Source organism: Saccopteryx bilineata, chromosome 4 (assembly GCF_036850765.1).
Source record: "Saccopteryx bilineata isolate mSacBil1 chromosome 4, mSacBil1_pri_phased_curated, whole genome shotgun sequence".
NCBI classification, from domain to species: Eukaryota; Metazoa; Chordata; class Mammalia; order Chiroptera; family Emballonuridae; genus Saccopteryx; species Saccopteryx bilineata.
Window position 1 is genome coordinate 79,998,273 of NC_089493.1, and position 22,997 is coordinate 80,021,269.

Below are 22,997 nucleotides of genomic sequence, written 5' to 3' on the forward strand. Positions count from 1 at the left end.
TTTGTTCTGTAGTAGAGCCAAAAGACTAAAAATGTCCCCAAATACCCTGCAAAGACTAGCAGTATAGCGAAGATGACAATATGAGAGTTTTCCTTACAGTTTTCTTTCCTTAAGAAGTTCTTGCCTGACCTGTGGTGGCCCAGTGGATAAAGCGTCGACCTGGAAATGCTGAGGTCGCCGGTTTGAAACCCTGGGCTTGCCTGGTCAAGGCACATATGGGAGTTGATGCTTCCAGCTCCTGTCTCTCCTCTCCCTCTCTCCTCTCTCTCCCTCTCCTCTCTAAAAGATTGAATAAATAAAAAATAAATAAAAATTAAAAAAAAAACAAAACACCTTAAAAAAAAAAAAAAAGAAGTTCTTGTAGATTTTAGGTTGTAGGTCTCAATTTAAGAGAAAGAGGCTACCAGTCCAGGCGGTGGTATAGTGGATAGAGCATTGAACTGGGATGCAGAGGACCCAGGTTTGAAACTCTGAGGTCATTACCAGCTTGAGCGTGTGCTCACCAGCTTGAGCACAGGGCTGCTGGCTTGAACGTAGGATCATAGACATGACCCCATAGTCACTGGCTTAAAGCTCAAGGTCAATGGCTTGGGCAAAGGGTCACTCGCTCTGCTGTAGCCCCCCCCAACTCTGTTAAAGCACGTATAAGAAAGCTATCAGGTGTCACAACGAAGAGTTGATGCTTCTCATCTATCCTTCCTGCCTATCTGTCACTGTCTCTTAAAAAAAGAGAGAGAGAGAAAGAGACAGAAAGAGGCCATCAGGAGTCACCAACACAGGGACTCTCAAATACCGGTCAGTCCCGTGGCCTAGCCCCTCCACACCCACCTCATCATCACTGTCGGACGTCTCTGAGTCTGAGGAGGCTGCAGGCTGACTCACAGGTGGCTCCTTCTCCTCAGAGTCACTGCGCTTCCGCTTTGCCAGGGACAAGAGCTCCTAATAGGGTAGAAGTAATCATATGAGTTTTGTTTAACAGAAAAGAAATATCCAAGAATAATAAAACGCCCAGCCTCCCTCTCTTCTACTTCTTTGTGCTTTCAATTGAAGGACATCATCATAGGAACTTTTATCACGTGAACAGACCAACTGCCAGTATTCCTAAGCGCTAGAATAAATGTTTTCAAAACTTGTCTCCTCCCTCTTAATGGCAATATATTACAATATATTTGAAAAGGAAAAGTGAATATAAAATTGACCTGAAGGCTACTTCCAAATTGTCACCATTTTCTCTATAAGCTACAGAAGTACTGATTCTCAGAAATTTATGTTAAGAACCATGTATACAAGGGTAATTTGCTCAATGTTCTTACTGATATAGCTAAGCAATACTCATACTGTAATTCATAGTAAAATTGGCATTTGTGGGCTGATTTGAGTAACCTGACAAACTAAAGGTTTCTGGGGCTTTTTTTTTTTTTTTTTTGAGTGCTTAAGCTGGAAAAAAAAAGTATATTCCCAGTGGTTAATCCTGAGTCTGAAAACAAGTAGCAAATGTGCTGGCCACTATGTGAGAATCCTAATTGACAACCTCAATATTCCTATTCATGCCTCTGCATTATCCTAGTGAATTAAGAGAAAATAGTGGTTGAAGGATATGTCATTAAGTAAGTCCTAGCTGCAACCAGGATCTGCTGTCTAACAGGGTTCCCCTCTCCTGTTACTTCTCCCCAATTCAGCCCAGTCATTTAAAAATGCAACAAAAGGATACTTGCTCTAGTTCTTGCTCTCTAATATCAATACCAGTCCACAATTACACTGTACTTACTAGATGCCAGGTACTTTTCTAAGCATCTAACATTTAATCTTCATAATAACTGTAAGGTAATTATCACTATCTTCCATCTTTTTCTTGCCAACTTATTTATCTATCTGTTTATTAATCTATAATGTGATCACCCCCACTTAAAGATAAAGAAACTTAAGAGCAGGAGAGGTTAAGTAACTTACCCAAGGTAACACAGCTAGTACATGATAGAGTCGGGATTCAAACCAGGGCAGATAGAATCCTAGCTTCTAATTCAGGCACGGTTTACTAGTCTAAAACATTTTTCCCTTCTGCCAAAAAGAGAAAAATACAACTAATAAATAGTAGTAGTATCATTCCTTGATGATGGTGGTGCTATAATTATAGGTCAAGTGCCAAGATAGATTTTAAAATAATAGATTGCTACAAAGTATCTGTTTCCTCCTTCCAGTTTCTTTCTATTTTAGGAGTATACTCTCCTTGGCCAGAATGAGAAAATGACCTTCTCAGATTAACAGCTGACACACTCTCTTTCATAAGTAGTCATGAAATGTTCCTCTTATTTCATTAGAGGGAGCTAGCACACCAACTTCCTGAAAAGGCTGAAGATCATAAGAATACTATTTTTTTCATATCAAAATAGTTAACTCCTATTGACCAAATGCAGATTACAGCAATATTTGTGTTTATGGTATTTTAAAAACTTGAGGTATAATTGACATACAGTACATTTTATCCTTTCTTATGTACAGTTCTGAGTTTGACAAAGAGTTTAACCACTCCCAGAATTAAGATATATGGCAGTACCATCATCACCCAAAATATTACTTTAATTTACATTTGGTCAATAGGAGTTACTATTTTGGTGTGAAAAAGTAAATATTCTTATGATTTAAGCCAGTGGTCCCCAACCCCCGGGGCGCGGACTGGTACCGGTCCGTGGGCCATTTGGTACCGGTCTGCAGAGAAAGAATAACTTACATTATTTTCATTTTATTTATATTTAAGTCTGAACGATGTTTTATTTTTTAAAAATGACCAGATTCCCTCTGTTACATCCGTCTAAGACTCACTCTTTTTTTTTTTTTTTTTTTTTTTTTAGGACTCACTCTTGACGCTTGTCTTGGTCACGTGATACATTTAACCGTCCCACCCTAACGGCCAGTCTGTGAAAATATTTCCTGACATTAAATTGGTCCATGGTCCAAAAAAGGTTGGGAACCACTGATTTAAGCCTTTCCGGAAAGTTGGTGCTTTTCATATCCTTTCCCCCATTCCCTAGCAACCACAGATATATTGTCTGTTCCTATAGATCTGTCTATCATAGACTATCACATAAATGAAATCATGCAATATGTAGCCTTTTATATTCTTCTTTTTTTCCCAAGTGAGAGGAGGGGAGATGGAGAGACAGACTCCCGCATGGCCCCAGACTGGGATCCACCACCAATCCCTGTCTGGGGCCTATGCTCTGCCCATCTGGGGCCATGCTCACAATGGAGCTATTTTTAGCACCTGAGGCGGAGGCAATATGGAGCCATCCTCAGTGCCCAGATCCAATGTGCTCAAACCAATTGATCCATGGCTGCGGGAGTGAAAGAGAGAAAGAGAGAGAAAAGGGACAGAGAGAGAAGGGGAGGGAAAGGGGTAGAGAAGCAGATGGTTGCTTCTCCTGTGTGCCCTGACCAGAAATCGAACCCAGTATATCCACATGCCAGGCAGATGCTCTACCTCTCAGCCAACCAGCCGGAACCAATATGTAGCCTTTTGAGCCTGGCTTCCTAGCATATTGCATTTGAGATTCATTCATGTTGCAGCATGTATCAGTAGTTTACTCCTTTTTATTGTTTAGTAGTATTCTATTAAATGGATGTAGCACACTCTGCTTATCCATTAAGCAGTTGAAAAACATTTGGGTTGTTTCCATTTTAGGGCAATTATATGTTCATGTACAGGTTTTTGTGTAAATATTAAGTTTTTCTTTCACTTGGGTAAATACTTATGAGTGGGATTATTGAGTTATACAGTATTTGTGTATGGTCTTAACTATTATCTGTTTTCCCATATTACCTAATGCAAATTTATAAACTTTACAGAGATTTCTGTTAAGTAATCTCTTTCATGACCTTTGAGTTCATGAATGCATCAGAATTCTATATAATGAGTTGATACCAAGGGAATTGAATATGCTATCAAATTCTTTTCTGAAACATTAACTATTACATGCAGTAGACATCCATTAAGAGTTACTGTAACTAAAGTGTTGATGTTAGTACTACCTTTCTGTTAAAGAGGTTCTATTCTATACTAAAAACCTAACAAATGGCTCTCCTTCATCAACAAACAATTGTACCTGATAGGTACAGTCCCTCTTCTCATACAACATTAAATAACATATTAACAATAATACAGAGAAAAACCTTCCTAACATTGTGAAAGATAACCTTTCCACAAGTTGAGATTTTATAGGACAGGGGTGGGGAACCTTTTTGGCTGAGAGAGCCATGAACGCCACATATTTTAAAATGTAATTCCGTGAAAGCCATACAACAACCCATGTACCTTACGCATTATCCAATAAAAATTTGGTGTTGTCCCGGAGGACAGCTGTGATTGGCTCCAGTCACTCGCAACCATGAACATGAGCAGTAGAAAATGAATGGATCGTAACACGTGAGATTACGATCCATTTTTTTTTTTTTTTTTTTTTTGACAGAGACAGAGAGAGAGTCAGAGGGATAGACAGGGACAGACAGAAAGGAATGGAGACAGATGAGAAGCATCAATCATTAGTTTCTCGTTGCGCGTTGTGACTTCTTAGTTGTTCATTGACTGCTTTCTCATACGTGCCTTGACTGCGGGCCTTCAGCACACCGAGTAACCCCTTGCTGGAGCCAGCGACCCTGGGTCCAAGCTGGTGAGTTTTTGCTCAAGCTAGATGAGCCCATGCTCAAGCTGGCGACCTCGGGGTCTCGAACCTGGGTCCTTCAACATCCCAGTCCAATGCTCTACCCACTGCGCCACCGCCTGGTCAGGCGAGAATGTTTTATATTTTTAACATTTTTTTTTATTAAAGATTTGTCTGTGAGCCAGATGCAGCCATCAAAAGAGCCACATCTGGCTCCCGAGCCAAAGGTTCTCAACCCCTGCATTAGATCCTCAGAACTTATTCATGTTAAACTGAAAGGTTCCCGACCCCTGGTATAGGAGGTTACAGGAGGAGCTCATGGCAAGGCTACTCTTTATAGTTAAGTCCTTTATATTCTGCTGAGGGCACATAGTACAGCTGAACAGACCAATGTGCAATGAAAAGGTCTTTCTAACAAAGCACACATGAAGAAAACCATCAGATGTGTTAACTGTAGGGGCTGATTTATCCAATGCCTTTGCTCAATAAAGCCAATCTAAAACTGATTCATGCACAGGAATAGGTCCATCTGCAGTTCTCTCCTCCTGCATGCTTCACTGTCCTACACTGGTTGAGACAGTGTTTCTGTGTGTCCACTGTTTCTTGCTCACCATAATCCCTGTATTTCATCTCACCCAGTGAAAACGATACTTAGTTATCTCAACATTCCTCTAGGGTAGGGGTAGTCAACCTTTTTATACCTACTGCCCACTTTTGTATCTGTTAGTAGTAAAATTTTCCAACCAACCACCGGTTCCACAGTAATAGTGATTTATAAAGTAGGGAAGTAACTTTACTTTATAAAATTTATAAAGCAGAGTTACGGCAAGTTAAAGCATATAATAATAATTACTTACCAAGTACTTTATGTCAGATTTTTGCTAGGTTTGGCAGAATAAATCTTTATAAAACAACTTACTATAGTTAAATCTATCTTTTTATTTATACTTTGGTTGCTCTGCTACCGCCCACCATGAAAGCTGAAACGTCCACTAGTGGGCGGTAGGGACCAGGTTGACTACCACTGCTCTAGGGGAATGGCAGTGTGAAGTGCCAGCAAGGTGTAACAAATTTAAGCTGAACTAAAGATCTGCTTAAAGTAATGCCAATGCCCAACATACCACTGGTATGGCTATGTAGGATGACATATCTAGCTTCTACAGTAGTTTCATAACATTTGCTTAAAAGCCATATTTAACATTAAACTAGACTGCTAAAACTGAGACCCTATAATAAAGCAAATTTAATTGAATTAAGGTCATGTTTATTAAAGTATAATTATGGTAAAGATTAGAATTATAATCCATCAGTACGTGAAGACTCCCACTCATCATTCACAAATACAGTGCTTTTTGTGATGTCATGTCAGGAGAAACCTATAGTAGAAAAACTTAGCTCCCTCTTACTTAAAGAAAATTATATTTCATCTCTTCAATCAAACATCCCATGACCACGTGTAAACAGGATATATATTCTGTACCCCAGAAAAAAAAGTGTAAAATGGACAAAACTGAGGTTTTTATAGCCAATTAGCACACGGAGCTCTTTTTCACTTACTCATTTCATAAATATAACTAATGCAAGTAATTATTAGCACCTAGGATGACCAACTATCCTGGTGTGCTCAGAACAGTCCTGGTTTTAACACTGAAAGTCATGCATTCTGGCAAACTCCTCAGGTCCAGGAAAACTACAACTGGTCACCCTACTACTAGTACCCACTACCTACCAAGCCCTGGATAGACAGTCATGAAGAAAAGATACATAGGCCCTGGCTGGTTTGCTCAGTGGATAGAGCATCAGCCCGACATATGGATGTCCCTGGTGTGTTTTAGGGCACACAGGAGAAGCAACCATCTGCTTCTCTCCCCCTTCTCTCCCTTTTCCCCTCCTGCAGCCAATGGCTCCCTTTGTTCAAGTGTTGTCCCTGGTGCTGAGGATAGCTTAGTTGATCTGAGCACGTCAGCTTCAGGCGTTAAAAACAACTCAGCTTCCCTGGCCAGTTGGCTCAGCGATAGAGCGTTGGCCTGGCGTGCGGGGGACCCGGGTTCGATTCCCAGCCAGGGCACATAGGAGAAGTGCCCATTTGCTTCTCCACCCCCCCCCTTCCTCTGTCTCTCTCTTCCCCTCCCGCAGCCAAGGCTCCATTGGAGCAAAGATGGCCCGGACGCTGGGGATGGCTCCTTGGCCTCTACCCCAGGCGCTAGAGTGGCTCTGGTCCCGGCAGAGCGACGCCCCGGAGGGGCAGAGCATTGCCCCCTGGTGGGCGTGCCGGGTGGATCCCGGTCGGACGCATGCGGGAGTCTGTCTGACTGTCTCTCCCCGTTTCCAGCTTCAGAAAAATACAAAAAAAACCAACTCAGCTGATTAGAGCACTAGCCCCAGACAGGTTGCTGGGTGGATCCCAGTTGGGGTGTATGCAGGAGTCTCTCTCACTATCCTCTCCTCTCACCTAAAAAAAGAAAAAAAAGGATACATAGTCCTTGCCTGACTGATAATGACCCTGACCAGTGAGTGGATAGAGCATCAACCTGGGACACTGAGGACCCAGGTTCAGAACCCTGAGGTCACTGGCTTGAGTGTGGGCTCGTCCGGCTTGAACGAAAGCTCACCAGCTTGAGTACGGGGGTCACCAGCTTGAGCGTGGGATCATCAACATGGATCCCATGTTCCCTGGCTTGAGCCCAAAGGTCTCTCTGGCTTGAAGCCCTAGGTCCTGACCTAGCTGGAGCCCCCTAGTCAAGACACATATGAGAAGCAATCAATAAACAACTGAAGTGCCCCAACTACAAATTGATGCTTCTCCTCTCCCTTCCTGCCTCTCTCTCTCTCTCAAATAAATAAATAAATAAATAAATAAATAAATAAATGCTACATCTTCCTTTATCTCATAGAAGTTAAAATCAAGTGGTGGGGACATACAATAAACAAGTAAAGAAGCAATTATATCTAGTGCTAAGAAGGAAGTAAATCAAGCAAATGGGGAATCTGTGATAAAGGTGCTTTATCTGTGATAGGCTTCTCTGAGTCATTGGCATTTAAGTTGAGACTAGAAACTTTGGGATAGAGAAATGGGGTACAGTTTTTTTGACAGATGTCTTTAGATAGAATAGCTAAGGCCCTAAATTGACAATAGCTTGGTCAAATAACTGAAAGAGAACCAATGTGAAGAGAGCTCAGCAGGCAAGGGGGAGAATGGAAAGAGGTAGGTGAGAGGTAAGAAGAAATCAGATCATCCTGAGGTCTAAAAAACAGGCCCAGGAATAACCTGGCATTTATTTGAAGGCAGTAGGAAGCCATCATATAGTTTTGTTTTGTTGTGTTTTTTTTTTTTTTTTTTACAGAGACAGAGTGAGAGTCAGAGAGAGGGATAGATAGAGACAGACAGACAGGAACATAGAAAGATGAGACGCATCAATCATCAGTTTTTCGTTGTGGCACTTTAGTTGTTCATTAATTGCTTTCTCATATGTGCCTTGACCATGGAGCTACAGCAGACCAAGAAACCCCTTGCTCAAGCCAGCGACCTTGGGTCCAAGCTGGTAAGCTTTGCTCAAACTAGATGAGCCCGATGACCTGTGGTGGCTCAGTGGATAAGGCGTCAACCTGGAAACACTGAGGTTGCCGGTTCAAAACCCTGGGCTTGCCTGGTCAAGGCACATATGGGAGTTGATGCTTCCAGCTCCTCCCCCCTTCTCTCTCTCTCTCCCTCTCTCTCCTCTCTAAAAATGAATAAAAAAATAAAACTATGTATTTAAAAAACAAAACAACAACAAAAAAAAAACTAGATGAGCCCGTGCTCAAGCTGGAGACTTCAGGGTCTCGAACCTGGGTCCTCTGCATCCTAGTCCAACGCTCTATCCACTGCGCCACTGCCCGGTCAGGCGCCATCACAAAGTTTTAAGCAGGGGAGTAACCATCTTCTGGGGACTTTTTTAAAAAGCAGTGACAGAGGAGCAGACTAGATGGACCAATGTGGAAGTGTAGAGAGGTGTCAGAAGGGAACTACAGCAGTGTTATCACAGTGGTTGGTGGCCTGGACAAAGTAAGTAACCACGAGGACAGAGAAAAATGGGAAGACTCAGGGATGCTGAAGAAAGTGTAATAACATGCAGGGGTTTAAATTTGATATGTTAATACCTATTTTTTCATATCAAAATGTTTGGTAAAGGAACATGATTCCAACAGTAGACATTGGTTACTTTTCAGGAGTAAGAAACAGAATGATTTTGTAAGTATGTTTTTGGGACAGAGGAATATTTGTTTTGCTGGAACTTTTTCAACAGGAACGTAATATTTTTATAATAAGAAACAAAATATAAATAAAAACAACAAACATATAACCAAAAACCCTCCTAAAAGAATAATTCCAAAGTGGCAGTATAACAATCCTTTATATTTCACACAATTGGAACTAAGACTGGGAACTTTCCCTTCAAATTTCTAGCAAAGTATTTATCCTTTTTTTCCCCCCAGAAACAGAAAGAGTCAGAGAGAGGGATAGATAGGGACAGACAGGCAGGAACGGAGAGAGATGAGAAGCATCAATCATTAGTTTTTCGTTGCGACACCTTAGTTGTTCACTGATCGCCCTCTCATATGTGCCTTGACCGTGGGGCTATAGCAGACCAAGTAAACCCTTGCTCAAGCCAGTGACCTTGGGTCCAAATTGGTGAGCTTTGCTCAAACCAGATGAGCCCGTGCTCAAGCTGGCGACCTCGGGGTCTCGAACATGGGTCCTTCACATCACAGTCCAACGCTCTACCCACTGCGCCACCACCTGGTCAGGCAAAGTATTTATCATTGTAGATAAAATACTGAGTTATATAAAAATGCGCAAAACTGGCCCTGGCCGGTTGGCTCAGTGGTTGAGCGTAGGCCTGGCGTGCAGAGGTCCCAGGTTTGATTCCCGGCCAGGGCACACAGGAGAGGCGCCCATCTGCCTCTCCACCCCTCCCCCTCTCCTTCCTCTCTGTCTCTCTCTTCCCCTCCCGCAGCCAAGGCTCCATTGGAGCAAAGATGGCCCGGGCGCTGGGGATGGCTCCTTGGCCTCTGCCCCAGGTGCTAGAGTGGCTCTGGTCACGGCAGAGCGACGCCCCGGAGGGGCAGAGCATCGCCCCCTGGTGGGCAGAGCGTCGCCCCCCCGGTGGGCGTGCCGGGTGGATCCGTTTCCAGCTTCAGAAAAATACAAAAAAAAAAAAAGAAAAAAAAGGTGCAAAACTGATAAAATCAGTTTTCAACCCATTTAAAATGAAAAGTACATAAAAGTTTAAAATTCTATTCTCACTTGTTCTTACGTAGTTCCCTCCCCTAACACACTTTTAAACTAATACATATTTCTAATTCTTAAAGGATGGTTATTATTATTATAGCAGAGAGGCTAGAACCTCCAAACTGACAATGTCCCTCATCTCTACAAGTGATCCTACTATAACCAGGTTAGAAAACTTGGTAAGTAGCATTTGCCAAGTAGTAGCATGTGCTTATTCAACAAAGATTTATTAAGTGCCTATTCTGTGTAAGGCAGGTACTATAGTATCTCACAGACAACTTTAAACTCTACAAATATAAGACAGAACTCAAAAATCTTCACCTTTAAACCTGATCTTCCTCTAGGTTTCCCTGTCTCATATCAGAGCCTCCTCGTCTTCACCCCAACATTCATTCAGTCAAGTCCTCTCAGTTTTATATCCTGAATATTATATCCAATCAAATCTATTTTCTGTTGTCTCTAACTACCATACCAAACCAAGTCAGGCATTGATTCAACAAAAACTGACCAGGTATCTGCTGCATACCAGGCATTGTTCTAGATGTAGGGATTCTACAATGAACAAACAGTTCTGCCCTCCTGAAGCTTCCACTCAAATAAAGCTTCTCTCAACTGGACCCTGCCATCTAACTGGTGACCCCTTTCCAAATTACTATCTACATAGCAGCCTGGGCAAATTTTTGAAAAGTCAAATCTTAACACCTCTTCCAGCTTAAAAGCTTTCAATGGATTCTCATTATCTCAGAACAAAGTCCAAAGTTCTTAACATTGCCAACACTGCCAGTGGCTTTAAAGTTGTTTTTCTTTCTTTCTTTTTTTTTTTTTTTTTTTACAGGGACAGAGAGAGAGTCAGAGAGAGGGATAGATAGGGACAGACAGACAGGAACGGAGAGAGATGAGAAGCATCAATCATTAGTTTTTCATTGCACGTTGCAACACCTTAGTTGTTCATTGACTGCTTTCTCATATGTGCCTTGACCACAGGCCTTCAGCAGACAGAGTAACCCCTTGCTCGAGCCAGCGACCTGGGTCCAAGCTGGTGAACTTTTTGCTCAAGCCAGATGAGCCGGCACTCAAGCTGGCAACCTCGGAGTCTCAAACCTGGGTCCTCCGCATCCCAGTCCGATGCTCTATTCACTGTGCCAAAGCCTGGTCAGGCAGCTTTAAAGTTTTTAATGCTAGCACACAGTAAGATAAATTATACCTCATGACCCACAATATATGTACATATATATACATGAAATACAGTTTCATAAAACAATACTTATTACTACTAGGTCTGAAACACTTGATGTTTTCTATTCAACTCGAATTCATTTCTATTTTTAATGCTGGTTGTGATCCACTAAACTGGGTTTTCCATCCTCAAAGGATCTAAACTAGGGCTAGTCAACCTTTTTATACCTACCGCCCACTTTTGTATCTCTGTTAGTAGTAAAACTTCCTAACCACCCACCGGTTCCACAGTAATAGTGATTTATAAAGTAAGGAAGTAACTTTACTTTATATAAAATTTATAAAGCAGAGTTACAGCAAGTTAAAGCATATAATAATAATTACTTACCCAGTACTTAATGTCAGATTTTCGCTAAGTTTGACAGAATAAATCTTTATAAAACAACTTACTATAGTTAAATCTATCTTTTTATTTATACTTTGGTTGCTCCGCTACCACCCACCATGAAAGCTGAAACGTCCACTAGTGGGCGGTAGGGACCAGGTTGACTACCACTGGTCTAAACAAACTCTTTCTGCATTTCTCATTTACCACTCTCTCTCTAATTCCAGTAACTGTGCTTCTTTCAGTTTCATGAGGGTGCTAGGTCCTTCCCGCCTCAATGTTTTTGTACATGCTCATTGCTCAACCACGAACACTCAACACACTTCCTCTCACTTGTCAGTCTCCTTATTTCCTTTTTCCTTAACACATAGTACTCCATGTCTGTTTAAATGTCACTCCCACCAGGCTAGAATAAGATCCCTGTTCACACTCACACTATCCTTGCTGTTCCTTCATACATAGTCTATAGTGAAATGACTCTCTGAGCAATGCCTGCCCTTGCCCCAACCTCCCACCCTCTTTCACTCACCTTTTATCTCTAAGCTTCTTGAAGATAGAAACTGCTTATATTTTGTTCACTCAATAGCCTTAGTGCCTAGCACTGTCCAACACATTTGTTGAAAAATAAACAATCTCCATCCTTGGGGAACTTATACTCTAGGAAGAAAGCAATTAAGTACACCACCAACAGAACTGGTGTCAAAATATAGGTTTTGAATTTTTCTTAAGAGCCTCTCTGTTTCAGCTCCCATAGGATTCAACCTTCCCAGCACTATTTCTAAAGAAAAGTCCAGTGGAATTATGAAATTAGTTACAGGCAACATTAGATACAACAAATTAAAAACTTAACAAAGCAACACTGACATTTCTCACAAGTTCATCCTAGACTTTAAACTCTGCTCTAACGTAAAAAAAAGACTATATTAATGAGAAGCACAGCTTTAAATTTTCCAACTTTAATGGAGAAGGTTTATGGAAGAATACTTTATAACATCAACAATTTTTACGTACAATGTCTAAAAATAATTGCTAGAAAATACTTAGGTGGCCTATTCTGTCAAAGACAAATTTAATTATTGCTACTTTAAGTAAGGTGAGCAGAGAGAAACAGGACATGACAACTTAATCACTCTTTTAAATAAGAAATTACAGCCTGACCAGGCGGTGGCGCAGTGGATAGAGCGTTGGACTGGAATGCGAAGGACCCAGGTTCAAGACTCCGAGGTCACCAACATGAGCACGGGCTCATCTGGTTTGAGCAAAGCTCACCAGCTTGGACCCAAGGTCGCTGCCTTGAGCAAGGGGTTACTCAGTCTGCTGAAGGCCCACGGTCAAGGCACATATGAGAAAGCAATCAATGAACAACTAAGGTGTCTCTACGAAAAACTGATGAGTGATGCTTCTCATCTCTCTCCGTTCCTGTCTGTCTCTCCCTATCTATCCCTCTCTCTGACTCTCTCTGTCTCTGTTAAAAAAAAACAAACCGCCTGACCAGGCGGTGGCGCAGTGGATAGAGCGTCGGACTGGGATGCGGAAGGACCCAGGTTCGAGACTCCGAGGTTGCCAGCTTGAGCTCGGGTTCATCTGGTTTGAGCAAAAAGCTCACCAGCCTCTGGCTCAAGCAAGGGGTTACTCTCAGTCTGCTGAAGGCCCACAGTCAAGGCACATATGAGAAAACAATCAATGAACAACTAAGGTGTCGCAATGCGCAACGAAAAACTGATGATTGATGCTTCTCATCTCTCTGTTCCTGTCTGTCTGTCCCTGTCTATCCCTCTCTCTGGCTCTGTAAAAAAAAAAAAAAAAAAAAACCCACAGAGAAATTACAAAATAAAGCATGCTAATATGCATGTAGCTCAATTTTTGTCCTTGAGAAATGCACAGTTTTTATAAATGTTGTATTAATATAAATGGAAAACTATTATCTTTATTACCTAGGACACTTCTCACTTTCTAGAACCCACTGCATAAATTATTATTCTATAAAAAGTGACGCACATTATCTTTATGATAGGGTAAAAGACCTAGATTTACCTCAAATTTTGTTTTGTTTTATTTTTTCCAAGAGGCACCAGAGGCAAGTATATTCAAGATTTGCAATTTTTAAATGTTGAAGAAAGAGTGTGGCCAACATAAAAAGTAAGGTCACACTATCAGGTCAGATGTTAAAAAGAAATGCTTCAAATTCTCTTAAGTTTTGAGTTTTAAAAAGCACTGAAATGAACATATTTAAACAATCTGATTCATATCTCTTGCCATCAAGAAGGCAAAAAATAGGCCTCAAGAAAAAGCATTCCAATAAGTCAAAAGCTTCACAGAGCTACAAGAATCAGCAGCTCTAATCTATCACCTTAAACAACTGTGAAGTTCCTTCAGTTATACCTGCACACACACTGACCAACACAAGTTATCTCTCTCCCAAACTACTTACCGCATCTTACTAAAAAGATTAACTTGCATACAGACAGTGGTCTCAATCATTAACGTAAATAAGTACCTGGGCTGTACCTGGTAAATATGCAGAGTCCAGGGCTCTATCCCCTGAAGGTCTGATTCAGTAGTCTGGGATGGAAGCCCCTGCAAAGTATATTTTAAATAAGCAACCCAGGCAGCTTCTGACACAGGTGGTCCTCCTTCTGCCACCAGAAAAAAACAGCGAGAAGGCTCACTTGCCTCACCTTTGGCAAGGACTAAGTTGGAGATAATATTTCTGACATAACGGCTTAGATTCCTTTATGGAAAACCCAGGACAAAGGACCTCCTTAATAACTGTGCTCCACTTATCACACTAGACACTCAGAGATTTGTCATGGTTTGCTCTTTTCCACACAGCCAATGCACAAGACAGCAAATATGAAGTTATACCCCCAATGAAGACCCAGAACTAGTGGAGCAGCCCAAGGCATCTCGATTAGGAGAAGCATAGAATGCACTAGCTTTGTTCTGAGAATTCTTAAAGAAGCCCAAACCAGGCTGACTTTGAACTTCTACTACAGTCTCTGGTGAAAACTTTGAGAACAGCCTGATTCCTCTAACATTCTGGCACAGTGCTAGACAGATAGACTGAAGGCATTGGTGCCTCTGTTAGGATGTGCAGGGAAAGGGAATTATCTGATTCCCATCTGATAAAATAATGTCAATGAGTGGTTGAAGAGGGGTAAGTTGAAATTGCTGTTACACTGCATTAGGTATTACTTACATATTTCACGCTAATTTCATCTTACAAATAACAAAAACAAAACATCTCAAAAACAAAACAAAACTGCCATCCCTTCCAATCTCTACTTCAGAAAAGTTCTGTGTAGATCTACCACGAAAGGAAACTCTCAAGTCATTTAGTTTGTCAGATTCTGTGGAAAATCACGAAGGACAGAATAATTTGCTTAGTTCATTCATTATTAGAACACACATCTTGAAAGTGCTTTCCTGAGGAAGCCCCCCAAATAATCTTCGTAACTGATGTACTGTTTTTCTCTAAACTATTCAATGTACTTAACAAACATGAATTATAGCAACATGGAAAATGGCCACGAAACATTCTTGTTTTGCTATATGAAAACTTAAAAAGACTAACAGATTAAGTTGGTATAGTGGAAAGACTATCTGAACCTTGTCATCATTCATATTTGGGTTCAAATCCCAACTCCACCACTTACAAATTGTGTAAATCTCGGTAAGTTACTTCTTCAATCTCCATTTTCCTTATACATTAAAATGGGGGAGATGATACCAACTTCACCATAATTTGAAAACTTGGCCTGACCTGTGGTGGCACAGTGGATAAAGCGTCGGCCTGGGACACTGAGGTCACCAGTTTGAACACCCTGGGCTTGTCAGGTCAAGGCACATATGGGAATTGATGCTTCCTGCTCCTCCTCCTCTTCTTTTCTTCTCTCTCTCTCTCTCTCTCTTACTGTCTCTCTCTCTCAAATGAATAAATAAAGTCTTAAAAAAAAAACACCTTGACAATGTAAATAAAACAATTAAGTTCCCCCTCCACACTATGCAAATGGTAGCTGATGTTATTAGCAGAAATATCTATAGTTCTAGGTTGGAAAATAGTAAAAAGAAAATTAAAAAGGATTCTAATTCTTCTAAATGTTACTCTAAAATAATTAACAAAACTTTTACAGTCAAGAATATACATATTTTTAATATTTTGTAAATTTGAGGAGTCTTCCAGTGAGAACATTTTCAACTTACCTTTCAATTCCTATCCCAAAACAACTCTGATAGTTCTCCATAGGCCCCATTACTTCCCGGCTCCATTCCACCTTTTTCAAAACAGCACTCTTTTCTTCAACACAGCTCCAGCCCCTCTTCAAGTCCTTCCATTTCATGCCCTAATGTTTTAGTCTTGAGAACTCTGGCCTAACACAATGGACGTGCACAAAACCAATTTTACAAAAGCTTTATGTGCAAGTGCTTGTAACAACATTCTTACGAATATTTGATCCTTAGACACACAATTAGACACACAAGGCTGAAGTTATACCTACATTTTACAGTTACAACCAAAGATAAATAGCTAGAAACAGCACAGTCCAGACTGGAACTCACATTTTCAGATTCCAAATTCAGGCCTTTTCCCTACTCAAGTTATAAAGCTACTATCACTTACATATTCTTTCTTTATATTATTTGTTCACAAAACATGATCTCCTGGTATCACTACAGCACTGCTAAAAGGACAGCTTTCTCCCAGCAGTATTTTCTAGAATAAACAATTCAAGCAACCCCAAGATACTAAGACCAAAAGTTACTTTCAATAGTTCCTGCACAATCTTCAAGTAAGAAAGAATTCTGGGATGCTGCATGAAAACGGCCAAGGGGCCTCGGCCACAGTCCCTCCAAGCCGCCCCGTATTTCTCCACTTCCGCCCTCTTCCCTCCTCCTAAGAGTTTTCTTCAATCTGACATCTCATCAGGGATCCTTCTCAATCACGAACGACCCTAGCTGCAATAAATTTGTGCGCGCAGCTAAATCTTCCTTGCCAAACACCGCAGAGATTCTCTGGAATATTTAGGAAATGTCCCTCCTCTTCGTCCACACCACTTGTCTGAACAACTTCATCTCCCAGAGCCCTCACCTTCACCCACTCCCAAAGCCCCACGCTCACTTAACCCCTTGCACCTCCTCCAAAACCTCCCAGCCTCCCGGGTTCGCGGGCGATACTTCCTATCTGTCCTGGCCCGGATCGCCTGGCGTGCAGCTCGCCGCCCCGATCTGACCCCAGTAGATCTCGAAACCGTCCGGTCCCCCGAGCCCGAGGCCCACCAGCCTGGTCCCTGCCCCGCCTCCCCGCCCAAGGCGCCAAGTCCTCGGGGCTCCGTCTCCAGGCCCCGGCCAAACTCCGAAGGCCCCGGGAGCTGCAGGGAGGACAAGAGGGAGGCGGCAGCGGCGGTCAGGACACAGGGCGGGCCAGGCGCTGGGGTCGGGAGGCCAGGGCCCGGCTAGATCTGGCTCCCGTGGCCCGGACTAAGCCCTCCCGCTCCGCCGGCCCGCGCCTCCGCGGCCTGCCCTCACCTGATCCAGGTTCTCATCGCTGCCGCTGTCCTCCGTGTCCGAGTCAATCACCACGCGACCTTTCCGCTTCTTTACCATGGTAGTCCCCCGGCTTCCACGCCGGACGCCGCCCGGACTACCCTATAGCTCCTCTGCCAGTGGGACCGCCACTGCCACTACCGTCGCCGTCGCCGCCGCTCGACCCACACAAAGGCGACCGCGCATGCGCGCTCCGCTCCGCCCCTGGCTCCGCCCCCTCCTTGCTCACGCCGTTTGCCGGAGCTCAGCGCCCCTCCCTGTCCCGCCCCCGACGTAGCGTGGGAGGCGGGCCTAGCACCGGGTTGGGTTCCCGGCAGTGAACTACTTTCTCTTTTTGCTCGCGGGATCTGGAATTCTTGGGTGTACTTTTGCAGCACGCCCAGAAACACTGTAGTCTGACTGCCTGTTTTGGAGTGTAGCTGCCGCAAGCATCTGAGTCCACTGTCAGGAGCTTTTCACCCGTCTGACACTGATGAATTGTTGAGGGCGACGTCAGGGGCTCAGATACTTGCGGCATTTGGACCTCGCCTGAACCACGCCGAGGCAGCACCCGTTGAAGAATGAAGCTTTTCTACCTAGGCTGTGCAAGTGACGACTGAGCTGGGGACCTGGAGGTTGCATCTGAGTTACCCAAAAGAAAACTAGAAGAAAGGGTGTTCCTAGCAGAGAACTGCGTGGGCAAAAGCTGCGATAATAGAAAAAGTTGGGTTCAGGGAACTGAAAGTTCAGTATGGCCGAACAGACGGCTTGGAGTGTGGGGATGAGCCTGCAGAGGGACCCAGCGGCCACATCATTCAGAGCCTTATTAATAAGCTATATGATGAAGTATTGAAAGATTTAAACTGAAGAACGGCATTATTGGATTTGTGTTTTAAAAAGATCACTCCGCCTGCAAGGTGATGAGTGCATTAGAAGGGAGGGATATTAAGGGCAGGGAGACCACTTAGGCTATTGGTGTCATTTTATCAAGAGATGATGTCCTGAACTAAGGAAAAAGCAGTGGAAATAGACGGATAATTTGGAAGATAGAATTATGGGACTTGGAGATTTGTTGGGAGAGGGGGTAATGTGAGGTCCCAGACATAAATGATGCTCAGATTCTGGCATGGGAAGCTGGTGGTGAGTGAGCCCTTCATCAAGATAAGGTACAAATGTGGGAGAAGATTTGGGAAACCGGTATATGTGGGAAGTAAGTTCGGATTTATGCCTGTTGAGTTTGAGGTCAGTTGATTAAAAGGGCAGTTCCAGAAGTGATTTTTTTTGTGGGATTGAGTATATAGGGTATGCAGCATAAGCAATAACAACTTGAAACTGTTCTAAAAATTTTTGAGAGTCCATTAATTCATTATTCTTAAGGTGGCCAACTTTTTTACAATGAAAAGGACAAATAAATTGAAAACAATATTGTAAATAAAACATTTTATTCATTGTAACAATAATACACTATAATATGATAAATGCATAATAAAACATTTGTAATATTTTATATTGTGATTATGCTTACATGCCTATTAATTTTTTATTTTTAAAATTTTTTATTTAATTTATTGTGTTTACATAGATTCTAGTGTTGCCCCATTGCATCCCCCCTCCCCCGTATTCCCCTCAACAGATCCCTTGCTCCACTCCCAACAGCCCCCCCCTTCCCTTCAGGTTTAATTCTGTTCCTCAGTTCACATTGTTCCTTGGGTTCCTCAAATGAGTGAGGTGTCATTTGATATTTTTCTTTCTCTGCCTGGCTTATTTCACTTAACATAATAGTTTCCAGGTCCATCCATGTTGTTGCAAAAGGTAATATTTCCTTCTTTTTCATGGCCCCATAGTATTCCATTGTATATGTGTACCACAGCTTTTTAATCCACTCGTCCACTGACGGACACTTGGGCTGCTTCCAGATCTTCGCTATTGTGAACAATGCTGCCATAAACATGGGGGTGCATTTCTTTTTTTGAGTCAGTGATATGGTGTTCTTGGGATATATTCCTAAAAGTGGGATGGCTGGGTCAAAGGCAGTTTGATTTTTAATATTTTGAGGAATCTCCATACTGTTTTCCACAGTGGCTGCACCTGTCTGCTTTCCTACCAGCAGTGCAGGAGGGTTCCCGTTTCTCCACATCCTCACCAGCACTTATTCTGTGTTGTTTTGTTGATGAGCGCCATTCTGATTGATGTGAGATGATACCTCATTGTGGTTTTAATTTGCATTTCTCTAATGATTAGTGATGTTGAACATTTTTTCATCTGTATATTGACCATCTGTAGGTCCTCTTTGGAGAAGTGTCTATTCATTTCTTTTGCCCATTTTTTGATTGGATTGTCTTCCTGATGTTGAGTTTTACAAGTTTTTTATAAATTTTGGTTATTAACCCCTTATCAGTTGTATTGTCAAATATGTTCTCCCATTGTGTGGTTTGTCTTTTTTTTTTTAATTTTTTATTTATTCATTTTTAGAGATGAGAGAGAGAGGGAGAGAGACAGACAGAGGAGCTGAAAGCATCAACTCCCATATGTGCCTTGACCAGGCAAGCCCAGGGTTTCGAACTGGCGACCTCAGCATTTCCAGGTTGACGCTTTATCCACTGCGCCACCACAGGTCAGGCTGTGTGGTTTGTCTTTTTATTCTGTTCATATTGTCTTTAGCTGTACAAAAGCTTTTTAGTTTGATATAGTCCCATTTGTTTATCCTGTCTTTTATTTATTTTTTTTTTAATAAATTTTTATTAATGGTAATGGGATGACATTAATAAATTAGGGTACATATATTCAAAGAAAACATGTCTAGGTTATTTTGTCATTAAATTATGTTGCGTACCCCTCGCCCAAAGTCAGATTGTCCTCCGCCACCCTCTATCTAGTTCTCTGTGCCCCTCCCCCTCCCCCTAACTCTCTCCCTCCCTCCCTCCCATGTCCTCCCTCCCCCCACCCCTGGTAACCACCACACTCTTGTCCATGTCTCTTAGTCTCATTTTTATGTTCCACCAATGTATGGAATCATGTAGTTCTTGTTTTTTTCTGATTTACTTATTTCACTCCTTATAATGTTATCAAGATCCCACCATTTTGCTGTAAATGATCTGATGTCATCATTTCTTATGGCTGAGTAGTATTACATAGTGTATATGAGCCACATCTTCTTTATCCAGTCTTCTATTGAAGGGCTTTTTGGTTGTTTCCATGTCTTGGCCACTGTGAACAGTGCTGCAATGAACATGGGGCTACATGTGTCTTCACGTATCAATGTTTCTGAGGTTTTGGGGTATATACCCAGTAGAGGCATTGCTGGGTCATAAGGTAGTTCTATTTGCAGTTTTTTGAGGAACCACCATACTTTCCTCCATAATGGTTGTACTACTTTACAGTCCCACCAACAGTGAATGAGAGTTCCTTTTTCTCCACAGCCTCTCCAACATTTGCTATTACCCGTCTTGTTGATAATAGCTAATCTAACAGGGGTGAGGTGGTATCTCATTGTAGTTTTGATTTGCATTTCTCTAATAACTAATGAAGCTGAGCATCTTTTCATATATCTGTTGGCCATTTGTATCTCTTCCTGGGAGAAGTGTCTGTTCATGTCCTCTTCCCATTTTTTTATGGGATTGTTTGTTTGTTGTTGTCCTGTCTTTTATTTCACTTGCTCGTAGAGATAAATCAGCAAATATATTGCTGTGAGAAATATCAGAGAGCTTACTGCCTATGTTTTCTTCTAAGATGCTTATGGTTTCACGACTTACATTTAAGTTTTTTATCCATTTTGAGTTTATTTTTGTGACTGGTGTAAGTTGGTGGTCTAGGTTCATTTTGTTGCAGGTAGCTGTCCAATTTTCCCAACATCATTTGTTAAAGAGACTATCTTTACTCCATTGTATGCTCTTACCTCCTTTGTCAATTGTCCATAAAAGTGTGGGTTTATTTCTGGGTTCTCTGTTCTGTTCCATTGATCTATATGCCTGTTCTTATGCCAGTACTAAGCTGGTTTTGTTTTGTTTGTATTTTTCTGAAGCTGGAAACAGGGAGAGACAGTCAGACAGACTCCCACATGCGCCCGACCGGGATCCACCGGCACGCCCACCAGGGGCGATGCTCTGCCCCTCTGGGGTGCCACCAGAGCCACTCTAGCACCTGGGGCAGAGGCCAAGGAGCCATCCCCAGCGCCTGGGCCATCTTTGCTCCAATGGAGCCTTGGCTGTGGGAGGGGAAGAGAGAGACAGAGAGGAAGGAGGGGGGGGGTGAAGAAGCAAATGGGCGCTTCTCCTATGTGCCCTGGCCGGGAATCAAACCCAGGTCCCCCGCATGCCAGGCCGACCGGCCAGGGCCCCAAGCTGTTTTGAGTACAATGGCCTTGTAGTATAACTTGGTATCAGGAACTGTGATACCTCCCACTTTATTCTTCTTTTTCAAGATTGCTGAGGCTATTCGTGTTCTTTTTTGGTTCCATATAAATTTTTGGAATATGTGTTCTATAACTTTGAAGTATGTCATTGGTATTTTAATTGGTATTGCACTGAATTTATAAATTGCTTTGGGCAGTATAGACATTTTGATGATGTTTATTGTTCCTAACCATGAGCACGTTATATGCTTCCATTTGTATCTTCCTTGATTTCTTTTATCAATGTTTTGTAATTTTCCGAATAGAAGTCTTTAACCTCATTGATTAAATTTACTCCTAGGTACTTTATTTTTTTTGTTGGGCTCATTAATTTTTAATAATAATTGTAAGAAAAAAGTACTCATTTAGTAAAACTAAATATCAAACAAAACCACTAATTTGGAGTGATATTTGGGTGTATTGATCGTTTTCTAATTAAAAAACATCTGTTTTAGGCCTGACCTGCGGTGGCACAGTGGGTAAAGCGTCAACCTGGAAATGCTGAGGTCGCTACTTTGAAACCCCGGGCTTGCCTGGTCAAGGCACATATGGGAGTTGATGCTTCCTGCTCCTCCCCCTTCTCTCTCTCCCTTTTTGTCCCCTCTCTCTAAAAATGAATAAATAAAGTCTAAAAAAAGAAATTAAAAAAAAAACAAAAGTCTGTTTTATGCAACTATTTAATCAAAATGCGTTATTAATAGATATGGTTAGAGGTTAGATTTCCACTTTAAAACTTGAATTTCAGGAAAATACTTGTAAAAAAATTATACATATTTGGAAATTATTAAATAGATAATGAATTAATAAACCGTGAATCGTGCTTACTTGTCTATGATTGAATAGTCACTAAGAAATAACTGTGAGTCTACAATGTCTATGTTCCATGTAGTGTTTTAGTAAGAAGTACACAAAGCCATTTGCGCGCTCTCTCAAGGTCTCCCATGCGGAGCGCATGCATCTCATAATTACTTCTCGCTGCACTGTACTGACCCTTGACAAATCGTCATGTCAAATACAAATACATCACATCACACGCAATGGATCGACTCTGCATCGATCAAATATGGACATTTACAGATTAGTCTTCCAATATCAAAAAGGAGGACATGTAGGAGGATACTTTTCAAGGGAGGACGGAACTTACCAAAGAAGGACTGTCCTCCCTAAAGGAGGACGATTGCTCACATTATTCTGGTAGTGAACCTGAAAGTTAGACCCCAGACTTCCCAGGCATTACTGGGCAGAGGCAAGCTGATGAGTTCTTGGTCTCTGGCTCCATTTTTCTGTCTAAATTTTATTTTCTCCAGCAGGCTTACAATACGTATCACAAATGTGCATGCCTTAGAATAGTAATAAAAGAAAATACACATAGAGACATCCCTGGATCTAAACACATACCCAGATGCCCAGTTTGCTACCTGTTAGCTTGAAAAGTTGTTAAAGATTCAGGTAGAGAACACAGCATAAATAAGGCCCAGTTAATGCTTTACTCAAAAGGAGTTTTCCTAAAGTATAACTCATAGACTTCTCTCCCCCAACATATACTAGGAACTGAGACCTTGGTCAAGAAGATCCTGCCTGACCTATGGTGGTGCA

The 22,997-nt window shown here is 42.0% G+C and overlaps 1 protein-coding gene across 2 annotated transcripts in view; it reads right to left on the reverse strand.

The window, feature by feature from the left end:
• RTF1 (RTF1 homolog, Paf1/RNA polymerase II complex component) overlaps nt 1-17,216 on the reverse strand; it is a 65,486-nt gene extending 48,270 nt beyond the window's left edge. Inside the window, exons 1-2 of one of the 2 annotated variants that reach the window (XM_066277024.1) lie at nt 17,015-17,216; nt 829-939 (exon numbers count right to left, since the gene is read on the reverse strand). In XM_066277024.1, the coding sequence (XP_066133121.1) occupies nt 829-939; nt 17,015-17,092 (189 nt within the window). In that variant the 5' untranslated portion in view covers nt 17,093-17,216. Of the gene's footprint in view, nt 1-828; nt 940-1,950; nt 2,059-17,014 lie in introns of those variants that run through there. The other variant, XM_066277025.1, reaches the window with a different exon arrangement.
• Nucleotides 17,217-22,997: the final 5,781 nt, after the last annotated feature.